The 26,630-nt window shown below is 48.8% G+C and overlaps 1 protein-coding gene across 1 annotated transcript in view; it reads right to left on the reverse strand.

The window, feature by feature from the left end:
• LOC311235560 (glutamate receptor ionotropic, NMDA 2C-like) overlaps positions 1-26,630 on the reverse strand; it is a 177,525-nt gene that overhangs the window by 30,689 nt on the left and 120,206 nt on the right. Inside the window, exons 8-9 of the mRNA XM_084323029.1 lie at positions 21,986-22,086; positions 10,102-10,270 (exon numbers count right to left, since the gene is read on the reverse strand). Coding sequence (XP_084179155.1) covers positions 10,102-10,270; positions 21,986-22,086 — 270 coding nt within the window. The remainder of the gene's footprint in view (positions 1-10,101; positions 10,271-21,985; positions 22,087-26,630) is intronic.

Genomic DNA, 26,630 nt, shown 5'->3' on the forward strand with positions numbered 1-26,630 from the left:
GTGTATTAGTATGAACGACCAGCTAAACTGAAAGGAATGTGGCGCGCTGGGCTCGAACAGGCGAGCCCAGCGTCTCCGCATTGTGAGGTTTTGTCCGCTGCTCACCAACTTTCTCTGTTTTCTTTAAGCCTACTGTTTAGGAATTCTCTTCTCACTCACTCTCTCTAGCCCCCACCCTCTCGTTCTTTACTCTCGTTTACTCTCAGTGGCCACACCTGGACTACCTGTCATTATGTGTTTGATTGGTCTGGTGCCGAACTCACACTTTTAGTTCGATTATCAATTACCTCTCGCACCTGTGGTGGCAGGCTAATTAGTTCCCCTGTGGGCTTTAAATACCAGGGCTCTTCCCCTCGTTTCGGCGTGGGGTCGTGTTGTAAACATGCCGTATCATATTCTCAAACATCAAGACTCCTTCGGGAGGTCCTCTGTTCTGCCTATGCTGTTTTGATTCTCCGGCGTAGAGATGTTGCTCCAGCCTTCGCCTGCTGTCGCCGTTGCCTGAGGGGGAGACTGGTCTGCGCTCCCTAGACTTCCACGGGAGGCATCCCAGTGATCCACTTCAGACCCCCGCGCAGCTATCGACCTGACGCACATCCAGACCAGCGCGCAGACGCGCATCTTCCAGACCTTCGAGCTTGGCACGCTCCTCCGTACCAGCGCACAGACGCGCATCTTCCAGACCTTCGAGCTTGGCACGCTCCTCCGTACCAGCGCACAGACGCGCATCATCCAGACCTTCGAGCTTGGCACGCTCCTCCGTACCAGCGCACAGACGCGCATCTTCCAGACCTTCGAGCTTGGCACGCTCCTCCGTACCAGCGCACAGACGCGCATCTTCCAGACCTTCGAGCTTGGCACGCTCCTCCGTACCAGCGCACAGACGCGCATCTTCCAGACCTTCGAGCTTGGCACGCTCCTCCGTACCAGCGCACAGACGCGCATCATCCAGACCTCCAAGCTTGGCACACTCCTCCACGCAGACGCACCCCAGATGCGTCTCTTGGTTCCGGCGCGCACTCCAAGCAGTGGCGCACCACTCTGACCTCGGCTCGGACAGCCGGCTCCCCGGTGGCGACGCTCTCGCCCCGCTGCCTGTTCCAGCACCACTCTGACCTCGGCTCGGACAGCCGGCTCCCCGGTGGCGACGCCCTCGCCCCGCTGCTGTTCCAGCTCCTTTACGCATTATACGCATTACGTCTGGGTGAGTTTATTTGACTGTCTTGATCATCTCCGTTTTCGTGTGTTTCTTAACACTGAAGATAACCACCTTTTTAATCAGACAGTCACTCACCCAGCGTGTGCCTCTGTTTGTTTTCACTGGGATATTATTTTGGACGTTACATCTCCCACTGTGTGTTTGTTCACACCGAAGATAGTATTCACTTTTGGATTGTTTTTGGAACTTTGCTCTTTGTGTATTTTACACGAAGATAGTTTTTACTTTGATAACTTTTGTATTTGGACTAGTCACCTCTCCTGCATCTGCTCTGTTTTCCCTTTTGTACTTTAACCCTCTCCTCTCTCCCTCTCGGCCGCCGTTACCCACCTCGGAGATCTGCCGAGAGTTCTGCAGAGCGGCCCTGATGTTTCCCACCAGTCCTCCCAGTCCTCCCTGTCCCCAGCCCGCCTCCGCGGGCCTCTGTCCCTGTTCTCCCCTTTCTAGTCCTCCTCGTCCCCAGCCCGCCTCCGCGGGCCTCTGTCCCTCTGTCACCAGAACCTGGCCCTCTGTTCCCCAGAACCTGTTCCCTATGTCCCCCAGTACCTGTCCCTCTGTCCCTAGTTCTCCCCTCTCTAGTTCCTCCTAGTCCTCCCGTCCGGTCCTCCTAGTTCCTCCCTGTTTCTTCCAACCTTCCCCTAGCGTTCCCTTAGCCTTCCCTTAGTGTTCCCTTAACCTTCCCCTAGCGTTCCCTTAGCCTTCCCTTAGTGTTCCCTTAACCTTCCCCTAGCGTTCCCTTAGCCTTCCCTTAGTGTTCCCTTAACCTTCCCCTAGCGTTCCCTTAGCCTGTTTCCTTCCCCTCTTGTTATTTCCAGTATTTTGTGTTTCTCCCTTAAAGGGACAGTGCCGGTTTCCCTTTGTTTCAATAAATGCCCGTTTCTTGGCTTACCCTCATACCTGTCTTGTGTTGTGCGATTGGGGTCGGTTACAAACCATAACAGTACGACCCCACCAAATCGACGACCCCAGCCAGCACAGACGGTGTATGTTGAGTTTGCCTTTTTTTTCTTGTTCCCTCTAGTTCCCCTCTAGCTCCCCTGTTAGCTCCCCTGTTAGCCCTGTTGGCTTCCCTGTTAGCCCAGTTTAGCTCCCCTGTTAGCCTGTTAGCTCCCCTGTTAGCCCTGTTGGCTTCCCTGTTAGCCCTGTTTGACCCCCCTGCAGCTTGTTAGGCCTCTACTACCAGCATGGCCCCTGTCTGCTAGCCTTGCCCCGGCTGCTAGCACAGCCTCTATGTTTATGCAGCCCTTGCTGCTGGCATAGGCCCTGTAGCTAGCCTTGCCCTGGCAGCTAACCCAGTCCCTCAGCAGAGCCCCAGTCTGCTAGCTTAGCCCCGGCTGCTAGCACAGCCTCTATGTTTTATGCAGCCCTTGCTGCTGGCATGGGCCCTGTAGCTAGCCATGCCAGGCAGCTAACCCAATTCCCTCTGCATGGCCCCGGTCTGCTAGCTTGGCCCCGGCTGTTAGCACAGCCTCTATGTTAATGCAGCCTTGCAGCTGGCATAGGCCCTGTAGCTAGCCAGGCCCAAGCAGCTAACCCGGTCCCTCTGCATGGCCTCCACTTTTTTGTGTAGCATCTCACACTGCTAGGACTGCCCCTTCAGCTAGCAGGGTCAGTTTTCTCCCACTGCTAGGACTGCCCTTTCAGCTAGCAAGGTCAGTATTCCCACTGCTAGGACTGCCCTTTCAGCTAGCAAGGTCAGTATTCCCACTGCTAGGACTGCCCTTTCAGCTAGCAAGGTCAGTTTCCCCACTGCTAGGACTGCCCTTTCAGCTAGCAAGGTCAGTTTATCTCCCACTGCTAGGACTGCCCTTTCAGCTAGCAAGGTCAGTTTTATCCCCACTGCTAGGACTGCCCTTTCAGCTAGCATGGTCAGTTTATCCCCACTGCTAGGACTGCCCTTTCAGCTAGCAAGGTCAGTTTATCTCCCACTGCTAGGACTGCCCTTTCAGCTAGCAAGGTCAGTTTCTCTCCCACTGCTAGGACTGCCCCTTCAGCTAGCATGGTCAGTTTGCTCCCACTGCTAGGACTGCCTTTTCAGCTAGCAAGGTCAGTTTATCCCACTGCTAGGACTGCCCTTTCAGCTGGCAAGGTCAGTATTCCCACTGCTAGGACTGCCCTTTCAGCTAGCAAGGTCAGTTTATCTCACACAGCTAGGACTGTCCTTCCAGCTAGCTTGTTCTCTCATGCTGGTCCAGCCCTGTCTGCCAGCCTAGCTCCGGCAGCTAGCGCAGCCTCTATGTTAATGTAGCAGTACAGCTGGCATAGGCCCTGTAGCTATCAGTGCCTTGGCAGCTACCCTTTCCCCCTGCTAGCCTAGCTCGGCAGCTAGCGCAGCCTCTATGTTGATGTAACAGTACAGCTAGCATAGGCCCTGTAGCTATCAGTGCCTTGGCAGCTGCCCTTTCCCCCTGCTAGCCTAGCTCGGCAGCTAGCGCAGCCTCTATGTTGATGTAGCAGTACAGCTAGCATAGGCCCTGTAGCTATCAGTGCCCTGGCAGCTACCCTTTCCCTCTGCTAGCCTAGCTCCGGCAGCTTGCGCAGCCTCTATGTTGATGTAGCAGTACAGCTAGCATAGGCCCTGTAGCTATCAGTGCCCTGGCAGCTAACCTTCCCTCTGCTAGTTCTTTTCCCGGTGCTACCATGGTTACCCCTCTGCTCCTCTAGTTACCCCTCGGCTCCTCTGGTTACCCCTCTGCTCCTCTAGTTACCCCTCAGCTCCTCTGGTTACCCCTCAGCTCCTCCAGTTGCCCCTCTGCTACCCTAGTTACCCCTCGGCGACCCTGTTTCTTTTGCTAGCCCCACTCTTGTGGTGGCTTCCCCTGCTGGCTTGGCCAGTACCTTTTTGTTTTTGCCTTGTTTTGCCCCCTGCCACTCTGTCTGTATTTTTTTTGGGTCGCCGGGTGGCTCCCGTTGAGGGGGGGGTACTGTGAGGTTTTGTCCGCTGCTCACCAACTTTCTCTGTTTTCTTTAAGCCTACTGTTTAGGAATTCTCTTCTCACTCACTCTCTCTAGCCCCCACCCTCTCGTTCTTTACTCTCGTTTACTCTCAGTGGCCACACCTGGACTACCTGTCATTATGTGTTTGATTGGTCTGGTGCCGAACTCACACTTTTAGTTCGATTATCAATTACCTCTCGCACCTGTGGTGGCAGGCTAATTAGTTCCCCTGTGGGCTTTAAATACCAGGGCTCTTCCCCTCGTTTCGGCGTGGGGTCGTGTTGTAAACATGCCGTATCATATTCTCAAACATCAAGACTCCTTCGGGAGGTCCTCTGTTCTGCCTATGCTGTTTTGATTCTCCGGCGTAGAGATGTTGCTCCAGCCTTCGCCTGCTGTCGCCGTTGCCTGAGGGGGAGACTGGTCTGCGCTCCCTAGACTTCCACGGGAGGCATCCCAGTGATCCACTTCAGACCCCCGCGCAGCTATCGACCTGACGCACATCCAGACCAGCGCGCAGACGCGCATCTTCCAGACCTTCGAGCTTGGCACGCTCCTCCGTACCAGCGCACAGACGCGCATCTTCCAGACCTTCGAGCTTGGCACGCTCCTCCGTACCAGCGCACAGACGCGCATCATCCAGACCTTCGAGCTTGGCACGCTCCTCCGTACCAGCGCACAGACGCGCATCTTCCAGACCTTCGAGCTTGGCACGCTCCTCCGTACCAGCGCACAGACGCGCATCTTCCAGACCTTCGAGCTTGGCACGCTCCTCCGTACCAGCGCACAGACGCGCATCTTCCAGACCTTCGAGCTTGGCACGCTCCTCCGTACCAGCGCACAGACGCGCATCATCCAGACCTCCAAGCTTGGCACACTCCTCCACGCAGACGCACCCCAGATGCGTCTCTTGGTTCCGGCGCGCACTCCAAGCAGTGGCGCACCACTCTGACCTCGGCTCGGACAGCCGGCTCCCCGGTGGCGACGCTCTCGCCCCGCTGCCTGTTCCAGCACCACTCTGACCTCGGCTCGGACAGCCGGCTCCCCGGTGGCGACGCCCTCGCCCCGCTGCTGTTCCAGCTCCTTTACGCATTATACGCATTACGTCTGGGTGAGTTTATTTGACTGTCTTGATCATCTCCGTTTTCGTGTGTTTCTTAACACTGAAGATAACCACCTTTTTAATCAGACAGTCACTCACCCAGCGTGTGCCTCTGTTTGTTTTCACTGGGATATTATTTTGGACGTTACATCTCCCACTGTGTGTTTGTTCACACTGAAGATAGTATTCACTTTTGGATTGTTTTTGGAACTTTGCTCTTTGTGTATTTTACACGAAGATAGTTTTTACTTTGATAACTTTTGTATTTGGACTAGTCACCTCTCCTGCATCTGCTCTGTTTTCCCTTTTGTACTTTAACCCTCTCCTCTCTCCCTCTCGGCCGCCGTTACCCACCTCGGAGATCTGCCGAGAGTTCTGCAGAGCGGCCCTGATGTTTCCCACCAGTCCTCCCAGTCCTCCCTGTCCCCAGCCCGCCTCCGCGGGCCTCTGTCCCTGTTCTCCCCTTTCTAGTCCTCCTCGTCCCCAGCCCGCCTCCGCGGGCCTCTGTCCCTCTGTCACCAGAACCTGGCCCTCTGTTCCCCAGAACCTGTTCCCTATGTCCCCCAGTACCTGTCCCTCTGTCCCTAGTTCTCCCCTCTCTAGTTCCTCCTAGTCCTCCCGTCCGGTCCTCCTAGTTCCTCCCTGTTTCTTCCAACCTTCCCCTAGCGTTCCCTTAGCCTTCCCTTAGTGTTCCCTTAACCTTCCCCTAGCGTTCCCTTAGCCTTCCCTTAGTGTTCCCTTAACCTTCCCCTAGCGTTCCCTTAGCCTTCCCTTAGTGTTCCCTTAACCTTCCCCTAGCGTTCCCTTAGCCTGTTTCCTTCCCCTCTTGTTATTTCCAGTATTTTGTGTTTCTCCCTTAAAGGGACAGTGCCGGTTTCCCTTTGTTTCAATAAATGCCCGTTTCTTGGCTTACCCTCATACCTGTCTTGTGTTGTGCGATTGGGGTCGGTTACAAACCATAACACGCATTCGTGGCGAGCACCCTATTATTACCATTATTATAATCTCTTTCTGAAACTGTTTGTTTGTTTGTCTGCCTGTTTTGATGTATCCTTTGTATTCCTGTTTTGTGTTTCTAATGGAAAACCTTCAAGCACATATCATTTGTAAATGTTGGTTCCATTGAAAAAAGTCAATAAACAGATAATGCACTTTGCTACTAAATAATCATGCTTGCTTATATTACTACCTACCGTGCTAATATGTCTTTACTACTATGCACACACTAAGACTGTAGCACCCAAGTTTGACACTGTTCGACGAACATTGTTACTTAGCTGCTAGAGTTGTACCCTTCCTGCTGACCTTACAGAACTTGTAAGTTGCTTTGAATAAAAGCATCAGATAAATTACTAAATGTAAATCAATCAATCAATCAATCAATCAATCAATCAATCAATCAATCAATCAATCAATCTATGTATCATGGTTTTATTTCATTTTTAAATGAATGAATAAACAAACAAATAAACTTCTCCAACAATGATATCATAATGCGGCAACGACTTGCTGTTGTTCAGCAAGTAGGCAAGATAAAAAGAAAAGTGTGACTTCCACAATGATTATCCTGCAGTCTGTAGAGACACAAAGGGAGAAGCCTTCTCATCACTTTTAGTAGCCTGAGAGAGTACTGCATCACAGGAGGATCCTATTCACAACTCTCTCTTCACCTCCTCCATCTGATGAGTGTGAATTTTGGGGGGGGTGATGTTATTTTGTGGTGTTTTCCCGCAAATGTAGTACACACACACACACACACACACACACACACACACACACACACACACACACACACACACATGCACGCATATACATACACACACATAGCAAAATGCCGCCAGGCAAAGGAATGCAGGCAGGAACGTTCTACAGAGGAACACCTGTTCTGGGCACTGTTCCTATTGATGTGTTTGATGTGTTTGAGTGTGTTATGTGAGAGCGTGTACTGTATGTGAGAGAGTGTAAGTACGGCCACCATACTGTTTGTGCATCCCTGTCCTCACACCGCTGGCCTAGTTAAAGGCTCATCAAAGGAGCACAACACCACACCCTGCTGCTGATGACCGCCAGGCTACCACCAATAGTCTCCATTCTTACTAGTGAAGAAAGTATCTGCAAAACAGATACTAAATGACTGTGTGACTTTATTCATATTTTCCCAAAGAGATAGTGAGGTTCTCTCATTTCCAATGCTGTCTATTACAGGGATATTGAAACACAAAAGAAAGATAAAGGATTTTTTTTTTTTTTTTTTTTACAGATAATTAGACATTGAATAAATAGGATAAAAACATCCGGTAAAAAAAATTATGAAAGATCAAAATGAAAACAGTTACATACTGAGGCAGGGAGATTTGTAGTCATCTTTTTAAATTGTCCATAGCATACTGAAGTATTGATTTTTAGCGTGAGGTCATTCCAAGAAGCTGGGGCATTAAAACAAAAGGCCTTCCAAGTTCAGTCTGTACTCTGGGGACCTTAAGCATGCAGTCATTTGAGTGTGTCAGATAAGGTCCATAATTCCAATCTACCAACATAGTGATATAAGGTTTTAATTCCCTGGTAATGGCCCTAAAGATAAACAGATACCAATGTTAATTTAGCCTTTGTGCCAGAGAAGATAAAAACCCACAGGATGCTGCGGTAACCATTCCTTTACTCACAGTTCCTTTACTTAAGTAAAAGTAGACATACCGAAATAAATTAGTACTCTGGTAAAAGTAAAAGTCCTTGATCCATTGACCTCTAAAGGTTATGTTAAAGTGGTACGTGGTCCAGTTATGCTGCTCTGATTATGTCCTCTTGAAGTTGACAGGCTTCAACTGTGAAAGTATATAATCTTCATACATTTTTGCCATGCTTCCTATGCAAAATCTTCAAAGTAACTAGTAACTGATGAATTCAGATACATGTAGTGGAGTAGCTAAACATTTTACTTAAGTACAGTAATTGAGTAAAAATTAGGGATGTCCGATATTATCGGCCGATATCGGCATTAAAATGTGATATCGGAAAATATCGGTATCGGTTTTTAAAAAAAAATAAAAAAAATAATTTTAATTAAATTTTTTTTTACATTTCTATAGAAATGATGTCCGATATTATCGGCCTACCGATATTATCGGCCAATATCGGCATTAAAATGTGATATCGATGGATATCGGTATCAGAAATTAAGAGTTGGACAATATCGGTATATCGGTATCGGTAAAAAAGCCAATATCGAGCATCCCTAGTAAAAATACTTACTTTCCACCACTACTTTTTAGGTGCGCATTATAACGAGTAATCGCGATCGCCGATGGGATCATTGGAATTATTCTTTTTGGATTACCTTCTGGCCTGGATTACCCCCTATGTCTATTTTACCATACGTGAAACATGTTTATGTAATGATCACAGTGACTTACTTTACCGGTCATGAACGAGGCTTTTTCTAACGATCGGATTTTCGGGGTAAGACAAGGCCCCCCCCCCCCCCCTTGATGATTTTGTGAAGGTATATACCTTTGATTTGGGAGTATTTGGAGGCTCAGGGAATCAACCAGAACGATTCGGGCTTATTGTACATAACGCGTTTTATCTCGCGATCTATGAAAAAAGACTGGATTATCTTGGAAATGTGCGATGTTTAGCGTGTAATAAACTACAAACTTCAGTGTGTAGAACTTTTTTTTTCCCATGTTGGACTACAAGTAGTGTCTGTCAAATGAGCCACACCATTGTCTCCACAGCTATAATACAGAACACACACACAGCTCTGCAAACCTCGTGAAACACAGCGGAAATTACTATTTTAACACTTTGAGTGCCACGGACGAGATTACTCGTTATTTCATGCCAACCGTTGAGTGCCAAGAACGAGATATGCCGTTTTTTTATCGTTATTTCTTTTATTAGCGATTTCCATTCATATTTCATCAATTTAGCCTCACGTTACCACTGCAAACTCTCTCTCTGAGCTCCATTGGGAAAATACCGCCCCCTATCATCTCCCGGATGGTACTGCACCCCTTTGGAATGGATTGAATGAAACGCATGGGAAAAAAAGAGTCCAGAATCCACATTTTACTTCTCAGGCAAGTAACCGGAGCCGATTGCAGTCTTTGTGGTCCTGCAGAACAGCGTGGAATAATGTGTTCGAGCACTCAGCGTTGGATCAATAAACGCGATCGATATTTGGAATGGCTATCAGGAATTGGAATAATCCTTTTGGAGAACATCTGATCTGAGGTAAGGAATCTATTTTATGAGTATTGGGATAATCAGAGCTATTTTCACCTATATATCAGCGTGTGCCATATGTGTGTGTGTGTGTGTGTATGTAGGTGTGTGTGTGTGTGTGTGTGTGTGTGTGTGTGTGTGTGTGATCAGGAAATAAGAGAATCGATTTTTCAGCCCGCTTCTATAGCGTGCATAAGTACACATATACTATCGATAATCTAGCGTTTATTTGAAAACGATTCATAAATAGGCCGAGAAATGACAACGTGTTTTGTGTATTACAGTAAAGGGCGTTTATCTTCTGAAATCTTCTGGAAGTTTCAAGAAACTAGCGTTTTTCAAAATGGTATAAAACGGAAATGAACTGATTAAAAAACAATCAGTTTCGACAATGTTGACTGCAAACAAGTCAAACAATAAGCGACGGCCACATTAGACACATAGCCATAATTTAAGAGTTTATGCGTTCGCAAATATGAGAGCTCTATCATTGAAGTGGGTGGCGGCATTCAAGGGGGTAAATAGGAAATGGAGGCCGGCATGGAAGGTGGCCTTCTAGTGACAGAGATGGGGATTAAGCGTGGCGCTGAAAGTGTTAAAGATACTGAATAAGCCTCACCTCCCCAATCATGCCATTCCAGATTCCCCGCACCAGCTTGCCATGCTTGCCGTTGGTGACCAGGTAGAGGTCGTAGGAGAACTTGATGGTTCGGGACAGCTTCTTCAGGATGTCTATGCAGAAACCTTTACAGCACAGCTTGGTGTAGGGCTCGGTGTGGCCGATGATACTGCGAGGGGGAAGGGAAACACAAGGTTTAGAGGCGGCGCGAGTGCATACAAAGACAATGGAAAGACGCAAAAACAAAAAGTCGTCCAAGTTCAGTCTGTACTCTGGGGACCTTAAACATCAGCCAGTTCCACTCTATAGGTGGCACAAATGAGGTCTAGCCCTAGAGAATATCATGCATTTAGTTTTGTTTGCATTAAGTACAAGCTTAAGGCCAATAAGCACATCTTGCAGAGCGTTGATGGGTGGGCAGGGGCGTAGCTGGGGGGGGGGGGGTAGCTTAGGATGATTCCAAGGGCCCAGCACTGGGGGGGGCCCCAAAAAAAATAAAAATGTTTTTTTTTTTTTTTTTTTTTTTTTTTTACACTAGACATCACTCAGGTGTATTATTGATGCTCTCATTGATACTATGTTTGTTTCTGAAGTGTATGTGTGTGTGTGTGTGAGATATATATAGAGAGAGGGGGGGCTTTGGTAGACTATTGCATTGGTCCATTCATTGAAGATGAACGCGATGCGACATCCTTTACTAGGCTCACCCACCAACAGTGCAGGTGCTGAACTGCTGATCCGAATGTATAGGTAAAAACCATATTACGCTAACGCGCGCTCGCATTCACTGGGGGCCTACAAAAACATTCTTTCATGGGGCCCAGAATCTGGAGCTACACCCCTGTGGGTGGGTGACAATATTGTCACAAGGAAAGATGAAATTACCTACCTGGGTTCCATCCTAGAGGCTAGTCTTTCCTGTGACAAAATTGCATCCAATGTAATAAAAAAAGTCAACCAACGAACTCGATTCTTGTACCAGATCTCCTCTCTGGTAAACAAGAATACCCTGAAGACTCTGGCAGGAGCACTCATTCAAGGGTACTACGACTATGCTTGCACCTCATGGTACCAAAGCAGCTCAAAGGCGCTAAAAACAAAATTACAAACATCTCAAAACAAACTGGTCAGACTACTGCTTGACCTTAGTCCTAGAACCCACCTCACCCCTGCCCACTTTGACAACCTAGGATGGCTTAGAGCAGACGACAGAGTACAGCAACTTGCAATGGGCCTGGTCTACAAGATACACTACCAAGGTGCCCATGTACATGTCAAAATACTTCCCAAAGGTCAGTGAATACCACAATCACAACACCAGAGGGAGCTCCACAAATCATGTTAAACCCAGATTCGGCTCAAACAAGGGACTAAACACGTTTTGCAATTATGCCACATAAATGTGGAACGCCCTACCTAAAGCTGTAAAGGAAGGTGAATCACTACCCACTTTCAAAAACACTCTCAAAGAACACCTACGGGAGACTGCAATTCGAAACTGGCCCCTGTAAATGTCCTAACCCAACCCCCTCCAATGTACAGTAAATGATCAAGAATGGTTCTGTCAATATTCCAATGTACAGTTTTGCTTGTACAGGTGTACAGTGTTCCACACCCCACCCCCCCACCCCCACCCAACCACCTCCAATGTACAGCCCCCCCCCCACCTACCCAATCTCCTCCAATGTACAGTTTTTACGTCAAATGTATATACTCTCTTTTCTGGACTCTTTTTGTATCTCAAACAGTACTGTATTTGCAAATCTGGTATGTCATAAATGTATAGATGTAGCAGTACTGTCTATCTGTATGTCATGTATGTCATATATGTCCTGATGAATTGAAAATGGGGGACCCTGATGTAAACAAGACGAAAGTCTTTCTCTGGTCTGCATCCCCTTAACAATTGTGTGTATTGAGCCGTACTGTATTGTACCCATTCTGTAATCTGTTAATAAAGTTTTCAATCAATCAATCAATCAATCAATCAGCAGAAACATAATAGCGCTCATCGTAGGGCTCCCATCCTCCTCAGTATCCCTGAAGGGGCACCAGGAGCCGCTCTCACCAGGAGGGGGGGGGGGGGGGGGGGGGCGTTCAAACCACTTCATCGCTCGTATATCACTCAACAGGACTGACTCGGTCATGGACAGCAGGTAGTGAGAAGTCAGCAGGGCTCATTGCTAATCGTCCTCTCTCTCCCACGGCATATCCTGCCGGGCGCGTGTCCGCCGCGGGCTCACGCTCGCCTCACATTCGCCTCACGCTCACCTCACGCTCTCCTCACTTTTGCCTCACGCTCGCCTCACTTTTGCCTCACGCTCGCCTCACGCTCGCTCTCATACTGGGCTCTCGTGTCTGGGGCTTCCTTGCACGACCTTCCATGTCAATGTTTTATGTGGGGCTGACCAGACTCACACACCAATCAAGGAGGGGGGGATTACCTCATCGCCAGCTGAAGGGCATTGTCTGATTAATTTGTTTGGGGAGAATTAAGAGAAGGGGCAGATGCAGGTCACACAGTAAACAAAAACACAGCGCACAGACAAATAGATAAAACTGTCCATCCCTTCCCTCATTTCCTCCATGAGTCATTCAGTTCCCTATTTACATTTCCCGTTTTTCCAATCAGTTCAACGTTCGCCTCTGTCACAATGCGACACTTCCTTTAAAAATAAGCTGGACGACAGTCACTGTATTTAATCCTAAAATATTATAACTGTTTATTTAGCTAACTAAATTAGCCATGTTACCATGCTAGGTAAGAAAACATATTGTTTACAAGCTTTAACATGACAGCTTACCCAGTGTTGAGGAGTAGTTAACTACACATAGTTAAATGACTAGTTTAACTATACAATTTAGTATTCGTTGTTGGGTGGTAGTTTAACTACATTCAAATCTCAGTAGCTTTTTCAGTGGTTAACTAATTTGAGTCATGCTGTTTAGGTAGTTAATTACAAACGACATATTTCCCTAGAAGTTTAACATTTGACTGATTCCACCTGAACAACTGCTTCTAGTCGTCTCCTTATTAAACAACCCTCAGACATGAACAAGTGAGGTTTTTGCTGTACCAGAAAATACCCTAAAGTACCCCAAAATACCCTAAAGTATACCCCAAAATACTCCAAAATACCCCAAAGTATACCCCAAAGTACCCCAAAGTACCCTAAAATATCCCCAAAGTACCCCAAAATACCCCAAAGTACCCTAAAATACCCCAAAATACCCCAAAGTACCCCAAAATACCCCAAAGTACCCTAAAATACCCCAAAGTACCCCAGAATACCCCAAAGTACCCCAAAATACCCCAAAGTACACCAAAGTACCCCAAAATACCCCAAATTACCCCAAAATACCCCAAAGTACCCCAGAATACCCCAAAGTACCCCAAAATACCCCAAAGTACCCTAAAATACCCCCCAAAGTACCCCAAAGTATACCCCAAAATACCCCAAAGTACCCCAAAATACCCCAAAGTAGGGATGTCCCGATCCGATCACGTGATCGGGATTGGGGCCGATCACGTGATTTTCCGAAGATCGGGATAGACAAAAAAAAAACATGACCATGTTCACGTCTTAAACTCATACTGAGGCCTTAGTTTTGGTTTTAAATTGCATATCATCATTAATTTCTTTATTGTCACACAGAGCAGAAAAATTTTGCCAAAACAAACCAATAGTATCCAGCTGCAGAACGGCAGACCAGCCACATTCTCAGACCCAAACGCATTTCCTTTGATTTAATTATACATCAAATGATTTATGTCAAGGATTGCAATGCCTCGCTTGAATGAAGTTAACTTTTCACCTGGATAACGTCAACATTCAGGGTGAATGTAATGTGAGAAATTGGGATAAAAAATTAATAAATACAAAATGTATCGGATTGGGAAAGATCGGTATCGGTAGATACTCAAAATCACATGATCGGGATCGGATCGGGAGCAAAAAAACGTGATCGGGACATCCCTACCCCAAAGTACCCTAAAATACCCCAAAATACCCCAAAGTACCCCAAAATACCCCAAAGTATACCCTAAAATACCACAAAGTATCACAAAATACCCCAAAGAACCTCAAAGTTCCCCAAAGTATACCAATACCTCAATGTACCACAAAATACTGGCTCAGAGGTAGAGCAGTTTATTTTAATATATTATAATCTCCAAATGTAATAACATCTGTATTGAACACTGAACAAACAGTATAATTTTTTTTATTTTTCTACTGTTGTCTCTTTTATTCTGTCATTACTGGAATTTGTTCAAAAATGTTATACTGTTCTTGTTGTGAAGGGCCAGATTAAAGCTGAGAATCTACATTTATTGTTTTATATACCTTGTATATTATTTATATATACACGTTATATCCCTTTAAGCCTGCGTTTGAATCCTCGCAACATGCCCGGAGACGGCGCATTGATTCGAGACGAGAACTGAGGTTCGGCACTAGAAGCCACTTAAGTATATATACGGCGGCAGGTGCGAACAGTAGCTGTTCGTGCAGCAAGTTCATCGTTCATCAAGTTCGGTAAAACAGTGAAGTGAGAAGCAGTGCGTCTAACAGAGCGTTGAGAACCACGTGCGAAGTGAATAGTAAAAGTGTCAGATTTAATGCAGTAACGTCAAGTTCGACTTAGCTTAATGTGAAGTAAAGAGTCGTTAATTATTGTGTATCATGCCAACAGCAGTTCGTTCGTGTGCAGCATTACCCAGCAGTTCGTTCGTTTAGCTAGTGGACCTTAGCCAGTGCGCGTGGACTAAATACATTGGTACCAGCACACGAGGAGGCCTAGTCGGAGAACCTACTGGACATGTGCACAGGAGAACCGACGGCGGCGATTGCAGAACCAGTATTGGTTGGATTATATTGATTGTGGAACGTACTACCTGGAGAAGAGCATCGTTAATCTCCACTGTCGTTTGGATTTAACCACCTTGAGGATCTACATTCGGGCTGGCCTCATGGACCGAGGCTAGCTGGCTATCATCATTGCTATCGTGCAATTGGATTACAGTTATTGCTTTTGATGCTGAGCTTTGGATTACAAGGACTGGCTTCTGTACGTGAATCCCCTTCTTCTTCAATTGATCAGACTGAGTATCCGAACATTCCTCTCTCCTCCAGAGCTTACAACTCTGGGAGGAACCCATTGTCTCCAGCGGTACCAGCGTTTCCCCCATATAATTGCCATCCTACGCCAGGCGGCGTTAGCCTAGTACCCCATCGTGGGAATTATTCTATTCCCATTGACTTATGCTACTGACTGACTTATGCATATTCTTCGCCATACAAGCGCGACCCTAATTCTCATACCTGTAACATTTACTGCATAATAATAAATACCCTCAAATGATATTTCTTTGTCAGTGCCGTGTTATTATGAGTGTCTGCCATATATTAGATGTACTGTCTGGCCAGTAATTAAAGTACATAACTAGCAGTGGTTTAATCTATCACAATCTTTAATACAGTCAGGGTTTTGTAACCCCTCAGTTACAATTGGTCCTTCGAGCCGGAGGGTATCAGTAATCTTTAATATCATATTAATATTGATATGGCCAGCGGCGGACACTCTCCAGACGGCTCTCCCAAACTAGAGCGCCCTCGGCGCAAACGTCAGCCACCTCCACACCTGGAGGACTACGCTTTCGTTTTACCTCCTAGCTTATCTAAAAAGACGTTAAGCACGGATAAAACTGATAGTTTAAGCATGCCCAATCCTATCGACTTGTCGGCCCCACCAGTAGAGACCCCAGTGGGTTCAAACCAAACTGACTTAGCTCACGGGGGGAACAAGCGGGACATGACGTGACTATACCCCAAGACAGCGCCACCGGGATAGACCCCGGAGCGCCAAAGGAGAAAGACAGCGTCACCGGGATAGACCCCGGAGCGCCCCAGGATAAAGAAAGCGCCACCGGGATAGACCCCGGAACGCAAGAGACCCAAGAGCGCGTACCCGAGATAGACCTCGGCGCGCACCCCAGAGAAGAGTACCGCGCTCAAGAGATGGACCTCGGGGCGTGGGAGAAATCAAGAAGCAGCGCTCAAGAGATGGACCTCGGAGCGCGCCAAGAGAACAGGTCCCCACCAAGTCCTGTCAGCGCCCGATCACCTCCATCAGTGTCATCCCCCAGCGAGGCTGACCAGCGACTAGCACAAGCCTTAATCGCCACGCTGACAGCTTCAACCGAACGTATCCAGGGTGAGCGCGACCGTCTCCAAGCGCAACAACAGAGTGAGCGCGAACATTCTGCACTGGAAAGAGAACGTCTCCAGGCGCAACAACAGAGTGAGCGCGAACATTCTGCAGTGGAAAGAGAACGCATCCGACTAGAAGAGAGTCGCCTCCAGGCTGACGCAGCGATGACCATCAGACTGGAAGAGAGGCGCCTCCAGGTTGAAGAAAACATTCAGCGAGACCGCGCCAACGCGAGGCACAGCGCGACGTCGCCAATGCACAGCGCGAGACGGAAAGAGACCGGTGGCAGGCGCAGATGATGGAGCAATTGCTCCAGAGGGCGACTCCCCACTCCTCCACACGGAGCTCACGGAGATCATCAAGACACGGGTCGAGGGCACCTTCCCCTCCCCTCCAAATCTACACGGGACCCAGCCAGCAGGAAGAACCTGCTCACGTCGCCGAGCCCTCTCCCCGACCAGACCACACGGGACCCAGCCAACAGGAAGAACCTGCTCACGTCGCCGAGCCCCCTCCCCGACCGGTCTATACGGGACCCAGCCAACGGGAAGACCCCGCCTACGTCGCCGAGAAACTAACTAGGAGACTCCAGGACCTAGCGGAGAACGATGGAGGACATCCAGCCCACCAGCACGAACCTATTTTGGACCAGGAGGCCCAGTACAGCTCCGACCTCAGCCCCGAGCCACTGCGTTACAAACCCCCGATCCAACCCATGGGTGAGTTTAATACACAGTCAGCACCAAGGAGCAGCACCTGGGGGCCCGGCCTCTGGTACCCACCCAGCACTAACCCACGACCCCACGTACGGGGAGACTCGCCAAGGAGGCCTCTCCCCCTACGCGCATCGGTATCCCAGCCATCCATGGCATCTTACCTTGGAACACCGACGTTCCCAGACTTTACGCGTGAGGACAGAGCACAGTACACAGAACTACGCATGTGTTTAGAGACTATAATGTCCGATGTACACGACGAGTCTTATAAATATGCCATCCTCCTCAAGCATCTTAAAGTGCCCAGAGCGCATAACATAGCGCTGGCATATTCAAACTCAAGAACCCCCTACTCAGATGCTCTGGTGGCCCTCGACGCGCGCTATGGACGCATATGGGATTACGTGATCCAAGAAATACGAGATATCGACCGCCTACCCCCAGCCAAAGACAATAGGGCACTAGATGACCTCTCTATCAAGGTTCAATCCCTTGTGGGGATGCTGGGGTCACAAAAGGAGAAGGGGAGATATGAACTATATGCAAATTCTAACGTGGAGCGGATACTGGAGAAGCTCCCTCCAGCCCGTCAAGAGCGTTTTCGGCGGCAGAGAGACCACAGTGACCCCCACGGCCCAGAACCATCCCTCCTAGACCTGGCTGATTTCCTCGCCAGGGAGGTCAGCAGTCTAAGATTAGACACGTTCGTGTGGGGTGGCTCTGACCCTAAAGATGGACCGAGAAGGTTCAACGACAACCGCCGGTCCGTGACCGTGATGCACCAAGCCGAGGCTGTGTCACGGCAGACGAGCCACAACCCCCACACCAAGGAGAAGTGGAAGGCTGTCTGTCAGTACTGTGACAGTGAACACCATCTGTCACAGTGCGACGCCTTCAAAGACCTAACCACAGCCGAAATAGGTCAGTGGCTTAAGGACAAACGCTGCTGCTTCCGCTGCGCGCGCGGCCACATGGCAGCCAAGTGCCGCCTGAAGAAAAGATGCGGCAAGTGTGACGGCGCCCATCTAGAAGTCCTGCATGAGAGCAACAAGCGTTCGCCAGGAAACCAAAGTAGGCCCGTCACGGTGATGTACCAGGCCGAGGCGGTGTCACCACAGACCAGTCCTGAAACCACCCCCTGGTGTCCTGACTGTTGCAGCAGACACGGGGACTCACGGTGCCACCCGTACTACCACGAGTCGGCGCCACCACCGACGAGTTACAACTCCCTCGCCAAAGAGGAAGGGCAGATCGCATGTACTTACTGCGACGGCGGACACTGGCTGGCACAGTGCGACGAATACAAGACACTGAACCCCGCCGAAATTGATCAATGGCGTGAGGCGTACACGGCGGGCGCCGCTCACCGCGCATCACTGTGCAGGGCCCACAAGCGAAGATTAGCCCGACAAGGCAACCGACCAACAGGAGTGCTCCACATAGACCCCAAGTATAGCGGGAGCGCCCGAGTGCTCATCAAAGTGGTCAGAGTGCTCCTGAGCTACGAGGACAAGGTCCTGGACACTTACGCCGTCCTCGACGATGGGTCTGAAAAGACTCTCCTCCTCGCTTCCGCCGCAGCCCAGTTGGGCCTGCGGGGTACCAAAGAAACAATGACAATCCGTACTATTCAGCGAGACCTAAAAACCATAAAGGGCCAAAACGTCTCATTCACAATAGCAGCGGTCGGGCAGCCCGAGAAGCGGTACAGCATCACTAAGGCATTTACAAGTCATGACATAGGTCTATCAAGCTACAACTACCCCATCCCACAGCTGATGGCGAAGTACGCGCACCTACGCAGACGATCTATACCGCTCATCGACGGCGCCACACCGACCCTGCTCATAGGCTCCGACCACGCGGACCTCATTGTCCCAATCAAGGCGGCCCACATCGGACCCAAAGGATGCCCAGTCGCGGTCAAGACCCGCCTGGGCTGGACGCTCCAAGGCCCTCTCTCCGGGCCTTCCAGCCAACCCACGTCTACACGCTGCCTGTACACAAAGGTGAGCGACACAGGCCACTCTCTCGTACAGCCCGTTGAGAAGCTATTGACATTAGACGAGAAGCCTGTGAGAGAACCGTGGGCTCAAGAAGAGGGAGTTCCGAACTCCACCCCCCTCAGCTACGCTCCAAGCGACGTGGCTGACCTCGAACCCAGCACCCCAAACTACCTCTTGATGGGGCGGCCGGACCCGGCCCCTCCTCAGACGGGGTACCGAAAGAACAAGAGGAACGGACGGAGGAGGTGGAGACACAACCAAGCACCGATTGACCAGTATTGGGCCCGCTTCCTCCTAAGCTACCTACCATCCCTTCCAGCCCGTCAGAAGCGGGTAAAGGACAGGGACAACCTGAAGGTGGACGCAGTCGTTATGATCATAGACCAGTCACTACCCCGAGCTACGTGGCCGGACGGCCGCGTAAGCAAAGTGATTACTGGTGCCGATGGGAAGGTCAGAGCGGCAGAAGTCATAGTCCAAGGGCGGACTTACACCCGACCCGTGGCGAAGCTGATAGAGTTGCCGAAGCTCCCTGACTCCCCTGATGACGACCATGACCCCCTGACTTTGTAGATTCCCCTACTCCTCACAACAAATATTGAGCAGTTGACTGGACTATTAATCTGTCTCCCTTAACTAATTAGGTGCGGACTAATTAGGAGGCGGCTGTTGTGAAGGGCCAGATTAAAGCTGAGAATCTACATTTATTGTTTTATATACCTTGTATATTATTTATATATACACGTTATATCCCTTTAAGCCTGCGTTTGAATCCTAGTAATATTCGCTTTCCTTATTGGATAACGCTATCGGCGCCAGACCGCAAGCCCCCAAAGTCAGGTTCAAAGGCGAGTCCGTCGCAACATGCCCGGAGACGGCGCATTGATTCGAGACGAGAACTGAGGTTCGGCACTAGAAGCCACTTAAGTATATATACGGCGGCAGGTGCGAACAGTAGCTGTTTGTGCAGCAAGTTCATCGTTCATCAAGTTCGGTAAAACAGTGAAGTGAGAAGCAGTGCGTCTAACAGAGCGTTGAGAACCACGTGCGAAGTGAATAGTAAAAGTGTCAGATTTAATGCAGTAACGTCAAGTTCGACTTAGCTTAATGTGAAGTAAAGAGTCGTTAATTATTGTGTATCGTGCCAACAGCAGTTCGTTCGTGTGCAGCATTACCCAGCAGTTCGTTCGTTTAGCTAGTGGACCTTAGCCAGTGCGCGTGGACTAAATACATTGGTATCAGCACACGAGGAGGCCTAGTCGGAGAACCTACTGGACATGTGCACAGGAGAACCGACGGCGGCGATTGCAGAACCAGTATTGGTTGGATTATATTGATTGTGGAACGTACTACCTGGAGAAGAGCATCGTTAATCTCCACTGTCGTTTGGATTTAACCACCTTGAGGATCTACATTCGGGCTGGCCTCATAGACCGAGGCTAGCTGGCTATCATCATTGCTATCGTGCAATTGGATTACAGTTATTGCTTTTGATGCTGAGCTTTGGATTACAAGGACTGGCTTCTGTACGTGAATCCCCTTCTTCTTCAATTGATCAGACTGAGTATCCGAACATTCCTCTCTCCTCCAGAGCTTACAACTCTGGGAGGAACCCATTGTCTCCAGCGGTACCAGCGTTTCCCCCATATAATTGCCATCCTACGCCAGGCGGCGTTAGCCTAGTACCCCATCGTAGGAATTATTCTATTCCCATTGACTTATGCTACTGACTGATTTATGCATATTCTTCGCCATACAAGCGCGACCCTAATTCTCATATCTGTAACATTTACTGCATAATAATAAATACCCTCAAATGATATTTCTTTGTCAGTGCCGTGTTATTATGAGTGTCTGCCATATATTAGATGTACTGTCTGGCCAGTAATTAAAGTACATAACTAGCAGTGGTTTAATCTATCACAATCTTTAATACAGTCAGGGTTTTGTAACCCCTCAGTTACAGTTCTGTTATTATTGTTGTTGATGTTGTGTTGTTATTGTTGAAAATCGAAAATAAAAAAAATTGGAGATTAATAATAATATATTAAAATAAACCTTTGTTTTGAAAATATATGGTACTTTGGGAATGGGAAATGGACTGCACATATATAGCGCTTTCCTACCTGCACAAAGACCATTATAATTGCCAATTCACACATGCACTCACATAGCAATGGCAGCCAGACTCATTGGGAGCAATTTGGGGTTCAGTGTCTTGCCCAAGGACCCAGCATGTGAACAGAAGGAGCTGGGATTCAAACCACTGACCAAACCATTGACCATATGATCATTAGTTGACCTGCTCTACCTCTGAGCCAGTATTTTGTGGTACATTTAGGTATACTTTGGGGAACTTTGAGGTTCTTTGGGGTATTTCGTGATACTTTGTGGTGTATACTTTGGGGTACTTTGGGGTATTTTGGGGTACTTTGGGGTATTTTGGGGTATACTTTGGGGTATTTTGGGGTACTTTGGGGTACTTTGGTGTATTTTGGGGTATTTTGGGGTATACTTTGGGGTATTTCGTGGTATTTTGGGGTATTTTGGGGTACTTTGGGGTATTTTCTGGTGATTAGTAGGACCCGAGGAGGGTGAGAAAAAAGTTGTTGTTTTGAAAAAAGTCTGCTGTTCCCAGAATGTGCTGTACCAAAGGGTTAACCTTTTCACTGCGACAATACAGAAGGTTAACCCTTTCACTACCACACTATAGAAGGTTAACCTTTCACTACCACACTACAGACGGTTAACCTTTCACTACCGCACTACAGACGGTAGTGAAAGGGTTCACCTTCTGTAGTGTGGTTGTGAAAGGGTTAACCATTTGCTGTGCGGCAGTGAAAGGGTTAACCTTCTGTATTGTCGCAGTGAAAAGGTTAACCCTTTGGTAGTGTGGTAGTGAAAGGGTTAATTAAAATAATAAATGAATAATTAATCAATTATGGATACATGGGTAGAGCTCCGGACTCATGATCGGAAGAAGCTGTGTTGTCTGTGTTGTTGTCCAGCAGGGGGCACTCTGTCCACTGGACTTGGCAGTAACAATGCACCTGTTAGTGTTACGGTGACAGGGACACCGTACAGTTGCAAGTGCCTTCATCGGATTAGTTAAACCAAGGTCCTGACTGAATTCAGTCATTAAAGAACCCAGGGCTTTAACAAAGAGTAGGGGGTTCCCTGATGTTCCTGGCCCGAAGTCTCCCAACCAGGTCTTTGACATCAAGGCCACCGAATCATCCCTTCCCCCTTAATTGGCTGATATCAATCGCCTGTCTCCTGAGCCTTTCAGCCATTGTGTGGTGTGATGTGTGCCTGGTGCCAGTGTATGGCATCCATTAAGCCTGCCATTAAGCCTGCCAGAGGGTGCTACACAGTGGCAATTTCCACCCTACATTGTAAAGCGCTTTGTCTAAAAAAGCGTTATATAAATGCAATGATCATTCATTCAATAAATTGGTGAGAAAATGTGGTTAGAAATAATGTTATTGGATATGGATATTTGTCAGATACTACTACTACTACTAATAATAATAATAATAATAATAATAATAATAATAATAATAATAATAATAATAATAATAATAATAATAATAATAATAATAATAATAATAATAATAATAATAATAATAATAATAATAATTGTTGTGAAGGGCCAGATTAAACCGAATATATATATTTATTATATATATATATTTAATTGTATTTGTATATTCTCTAATATTCCTTGATATCCCTTGTATATTCCTTGTACAATATGCATTGAATATCCATTCTAGCCTACTGAACATCCCATAATAGTCTCCATTCTACTATTGGTCGAGACCTTGGTGCCAGGCTGCCATACCCCTCAGACCCAGTTCAAACGTACCGCTCAACATGTATGAACAAGTCCTAGTTCCGCGTAGGAATCTGGCTACCGCACCACTAATGGGACTATTTGTTCATAGTGCGTATATATACTGCGCTACTAAAGTAGGACTTCCTTTTCAGTCCAGTTTCTTACCCTCCAATAGAGTCACAGACGTAAAGCCTCCCCGCGACGCCACGTGTGGGAGTAAGGCCAAGTTCGGCTTACCATCGGTATTGAGACATCGTGTATATTAATATTTGAATAGTCATATTTGGCACTATATCGTCGAGTTGGACGTAGTCTATTAAGCTAATAATAGTCTGTTAATATATAGTGCTTCGTGCGGTGAGAATACTACCGTAGTCAGTACCCCATCGTTTCGGGCAGAGAACTGGCTGCTTATCCAGGGTGGTTGACCCCACGTGAAGCTGCACCCGAGGAGCCCCAGAGCCGACGAGCGAGTGGACCTGTATACCGGATTATTCTACCGACGACAGCCCGCCTTCCCAGGCACGGATTATGCTTTGTATACGTTGATTATTCCATGGATAAAGACCCCCGACACTGCCGTGTGTTGGAACCCCCCCCCCTGGAGAGGACGCAAGGTGAGGAGACGCTCTGCAAGACGAGGTCGCTTCACGTCTCTCCTCCGTGGACCGGAGGACGCCGGCCCACAAAGAGTCCACCTGCTTTCATCTGTGGTCCAAGGATCGCCGGCGCATTGAACGGCACTACAGTGGGTTCACCTGGGATACCCTTGGCCGGATGAGGCAGCCGGATTCTACCCCCCCCCCTTCCTACTCCTGTCGGCTTACAAGCGACCGGATTAACCCCCCCTAGTGTATCCAGCCTATAATCATTAAAGTATCATTGCTGTTATTCCTTAAACTATTCCAGGTCGTATATGTACCACCTGCGCCTTCAGAGATTGGACATTCTCTATTGATATACCGACGAATACTCTTGCCATAAAAGTGCATACTAATTCCCATTCATAAATGTGATTGATTTGATTAAGTGCTTGCTCTACACACCATCGCTGTGTAGAAATAAAGACCTATTTCTAATTCGTACATTTGTGTTGGATCCGTTTCATCTACGTGACAGTGTTCATCATAATATATTTATGCCGAGTACTGGGTGGCCGAATATTAAGTACAAAGGTAGTGGTAGTAAGTATCATATCTAGTAATACAGTCAGGGAATTGTACCCCTCAGTTACAATTGGTCCTTCGAGCCGGAGGGTAATTAGTGTAATATTAATATAGTGTTATTAATATTGAAATGGCCTATGATGAACACTCCACGAAACGATCCTCCTAACCAACGCCCGCAGCGCGAACGACGGCTCCCTCAGTACTTAGAGGCTTACGCTGTCAGTCAACAACCTAGTCTTCTACTAACAGTAAACGCGGTAAAACTAGAAAGTAAAAGTATGTCTAACCCCAACGCCCAGACTACCCCGACCATAGAGGCCCCTACGGGTTCTAATGTAACTGACCAAGTTCACGGTGGGGACCAGTGGGAACCAGACATGACTTCACACCCCGCCAGTACTGAAGAAGTAGTCCCCGATGAGTCCCGGGAGGAATACAACGCTACCGAGAGAGAACTCGGCACGGAAGAAGACGGGGAGAGCACCGTGGAGATAGAGCTCCAAGGCTCCGCAAGGAGTACCCCGAGGGAAGGCTCCCCTATACAACCGCCTTCCCCCAGCGAGGCAGAGAGGACCCTACAGCAGGCCTTCCTCATCAGCCTGAACGCCGCTGCTGAACGCGACCGACTGCAGATCCAGCAGCGGAGCGAAGAAGAGCATATACGTCTAGAAATAAGACGCATTCAGAGGGAAGAGAATGTGGCCCGAGACCGAGCAGACAGCCAGCGAGCAGCTGCTGGTGCTCTACGGGACGCAGAGCGCGACAGACAGCAAGCGCAACTAATAGAACAGCTGATCAGACGGACAACACCCTCTCCCTCCGCCAGAGGCTCCAGGAACTCGTCTAGACACACCTCCAGGGCGGCATCCCCTAGCCGAGTAAACAACCCTGAACTTGACCAACAGACGAGGTCTATACCCCCCACAGACCACCTCCCCCCACCGGTCCAAGCGAGACCTAGCAACCGGGAAGGAGCAGCATATCCTGTGGAGAGGCTAAACCAGAGACTACAAGCACTGGATGACCTAACTGAAGACGAAGAGGAGGAGAACCACGCCCGACGACAGCACAGTACTCTACCGGACCAGGAGGTCCGGTACAGCCCAGGCTATACTCCCGCGGAGCTGCGCTACAGACCCCCGACTCTATACCCGGGTGAGCACGACGCACGACCCGCACCGAGGAACAGCACCTGGACAAGCGGGCCATGGTACACTGCCGGTACCAGCCCATACCAAGGAGCGGGAGGAGACTCGCCTAGGAGGCCTCTCCCCCAACGCTCGCCGATGTATCCACAGTCAGCGTCATACATTGGCACGCCTATGGTACCCGACTTCACCCAAGAGAACCGGGCCCAGTATACAGAACTCCGCATGTGTCTGGAGACCATGTTGGTGGATGTATTGGATGAACGCCATAAATACGCCATCCTACTGAAGCACTTAAAGGTACCCCGCGCACATAATATAGCGCTCGCCTACGCGACTTCCACCACCCCATACACAGCAGCGCTGGTAGCATTGGACCAGAGGTATGGGCGCATATGGGATTACGTGATCCAGGAGATCCGACACATCGACCGCTTACCCCCAGCAATAGACAATCGAGCACTGGACGACCTGTCCATCAGAGTGCAGTCCCTGGTAGGGATGTTGGGAGCGCAGAGAGAGAAGGGGAGGCATGAACTTTACGCCAACTCAAATGTGGAAAGGATCTTGGAGAAGCTGCCGCCCGCTCGACAGGAGCGTTTTAGGCGGCAGAGAGACCACCGAGACCCGAATGGCCCCGAACCGAACCTCCTCGATCTAGCAGACTTCCTGGCGAGAGAAGTCAGCAGCCTACGGCTAGATACATTCGGACGGAGCACCCCTGGCTCCAGAGAAGGAACCAGACGACTAAATGATGGAAGAAGATCGGTGACTGTGATGCACCAATCGGAGTCAGTACCGAGCAGCAGGAGCCACAGTACCCCCTCCAGAACGGAGAAGTGGAAGATAGTGTGCCCCTACTGTGAGAAAGAACACTGGCTAGCACAATGTGACTCCTTCCCCAAGCTGAACGCGGAGGAAGCAAGTCAATGGATAAAGTCCAACAAGCGCTGTTTTCGCTGTGCGCGCTCACACATGGCAGCCGAATGCCGCTTAAAGAAAAGGTGCACCAAGTGCGATGGAGCCCATCTGGACATACTTCACGACAGTAACAGACGGCGCCCTTCACCCGCACCATCCAGCAGCAAAGCGAGCGTCATGTACATCGATCCCGCCAGCAGCAGTGGAGCCCGAGTACTCCTAAAAGTAGTGCGTGTGACACTAAGCTACCAGAATAAAGTCCTGGACACTTACGCCGTCCTCGATGACGGGTCAGAGAAGACCCTGCTGCTCGCCTCCGCTGCGGCCCAGCTAGGGCTGCGGGGAAGCGAAACCCAAATGACAATTCGGACAATAAGACGAGATTTGAAGACGATAAAGGGCGAGAATGTCTCATTCTCTATCGCAGCAAGCGGCCAGCCTGAGCGACGGTACCAGATTACAGACGCTTTCACCAGCCAAGAAATAGGACTGTCGCGGTACACATACCCCGTCGCCAA

The sequence above is a fragment of the Notolepis coatsorum genome (assembly GCF_963971535.1).
Source record: "Notolepis coatsorum genome assembly, chromosome: 10".
Taxonomy (NCBI): Eukaryota; Metazoa; Chordata; class Actinopteri; order Aulopiformes; family Paralepididae; genus Notolepis; species Notolepis coatsorum.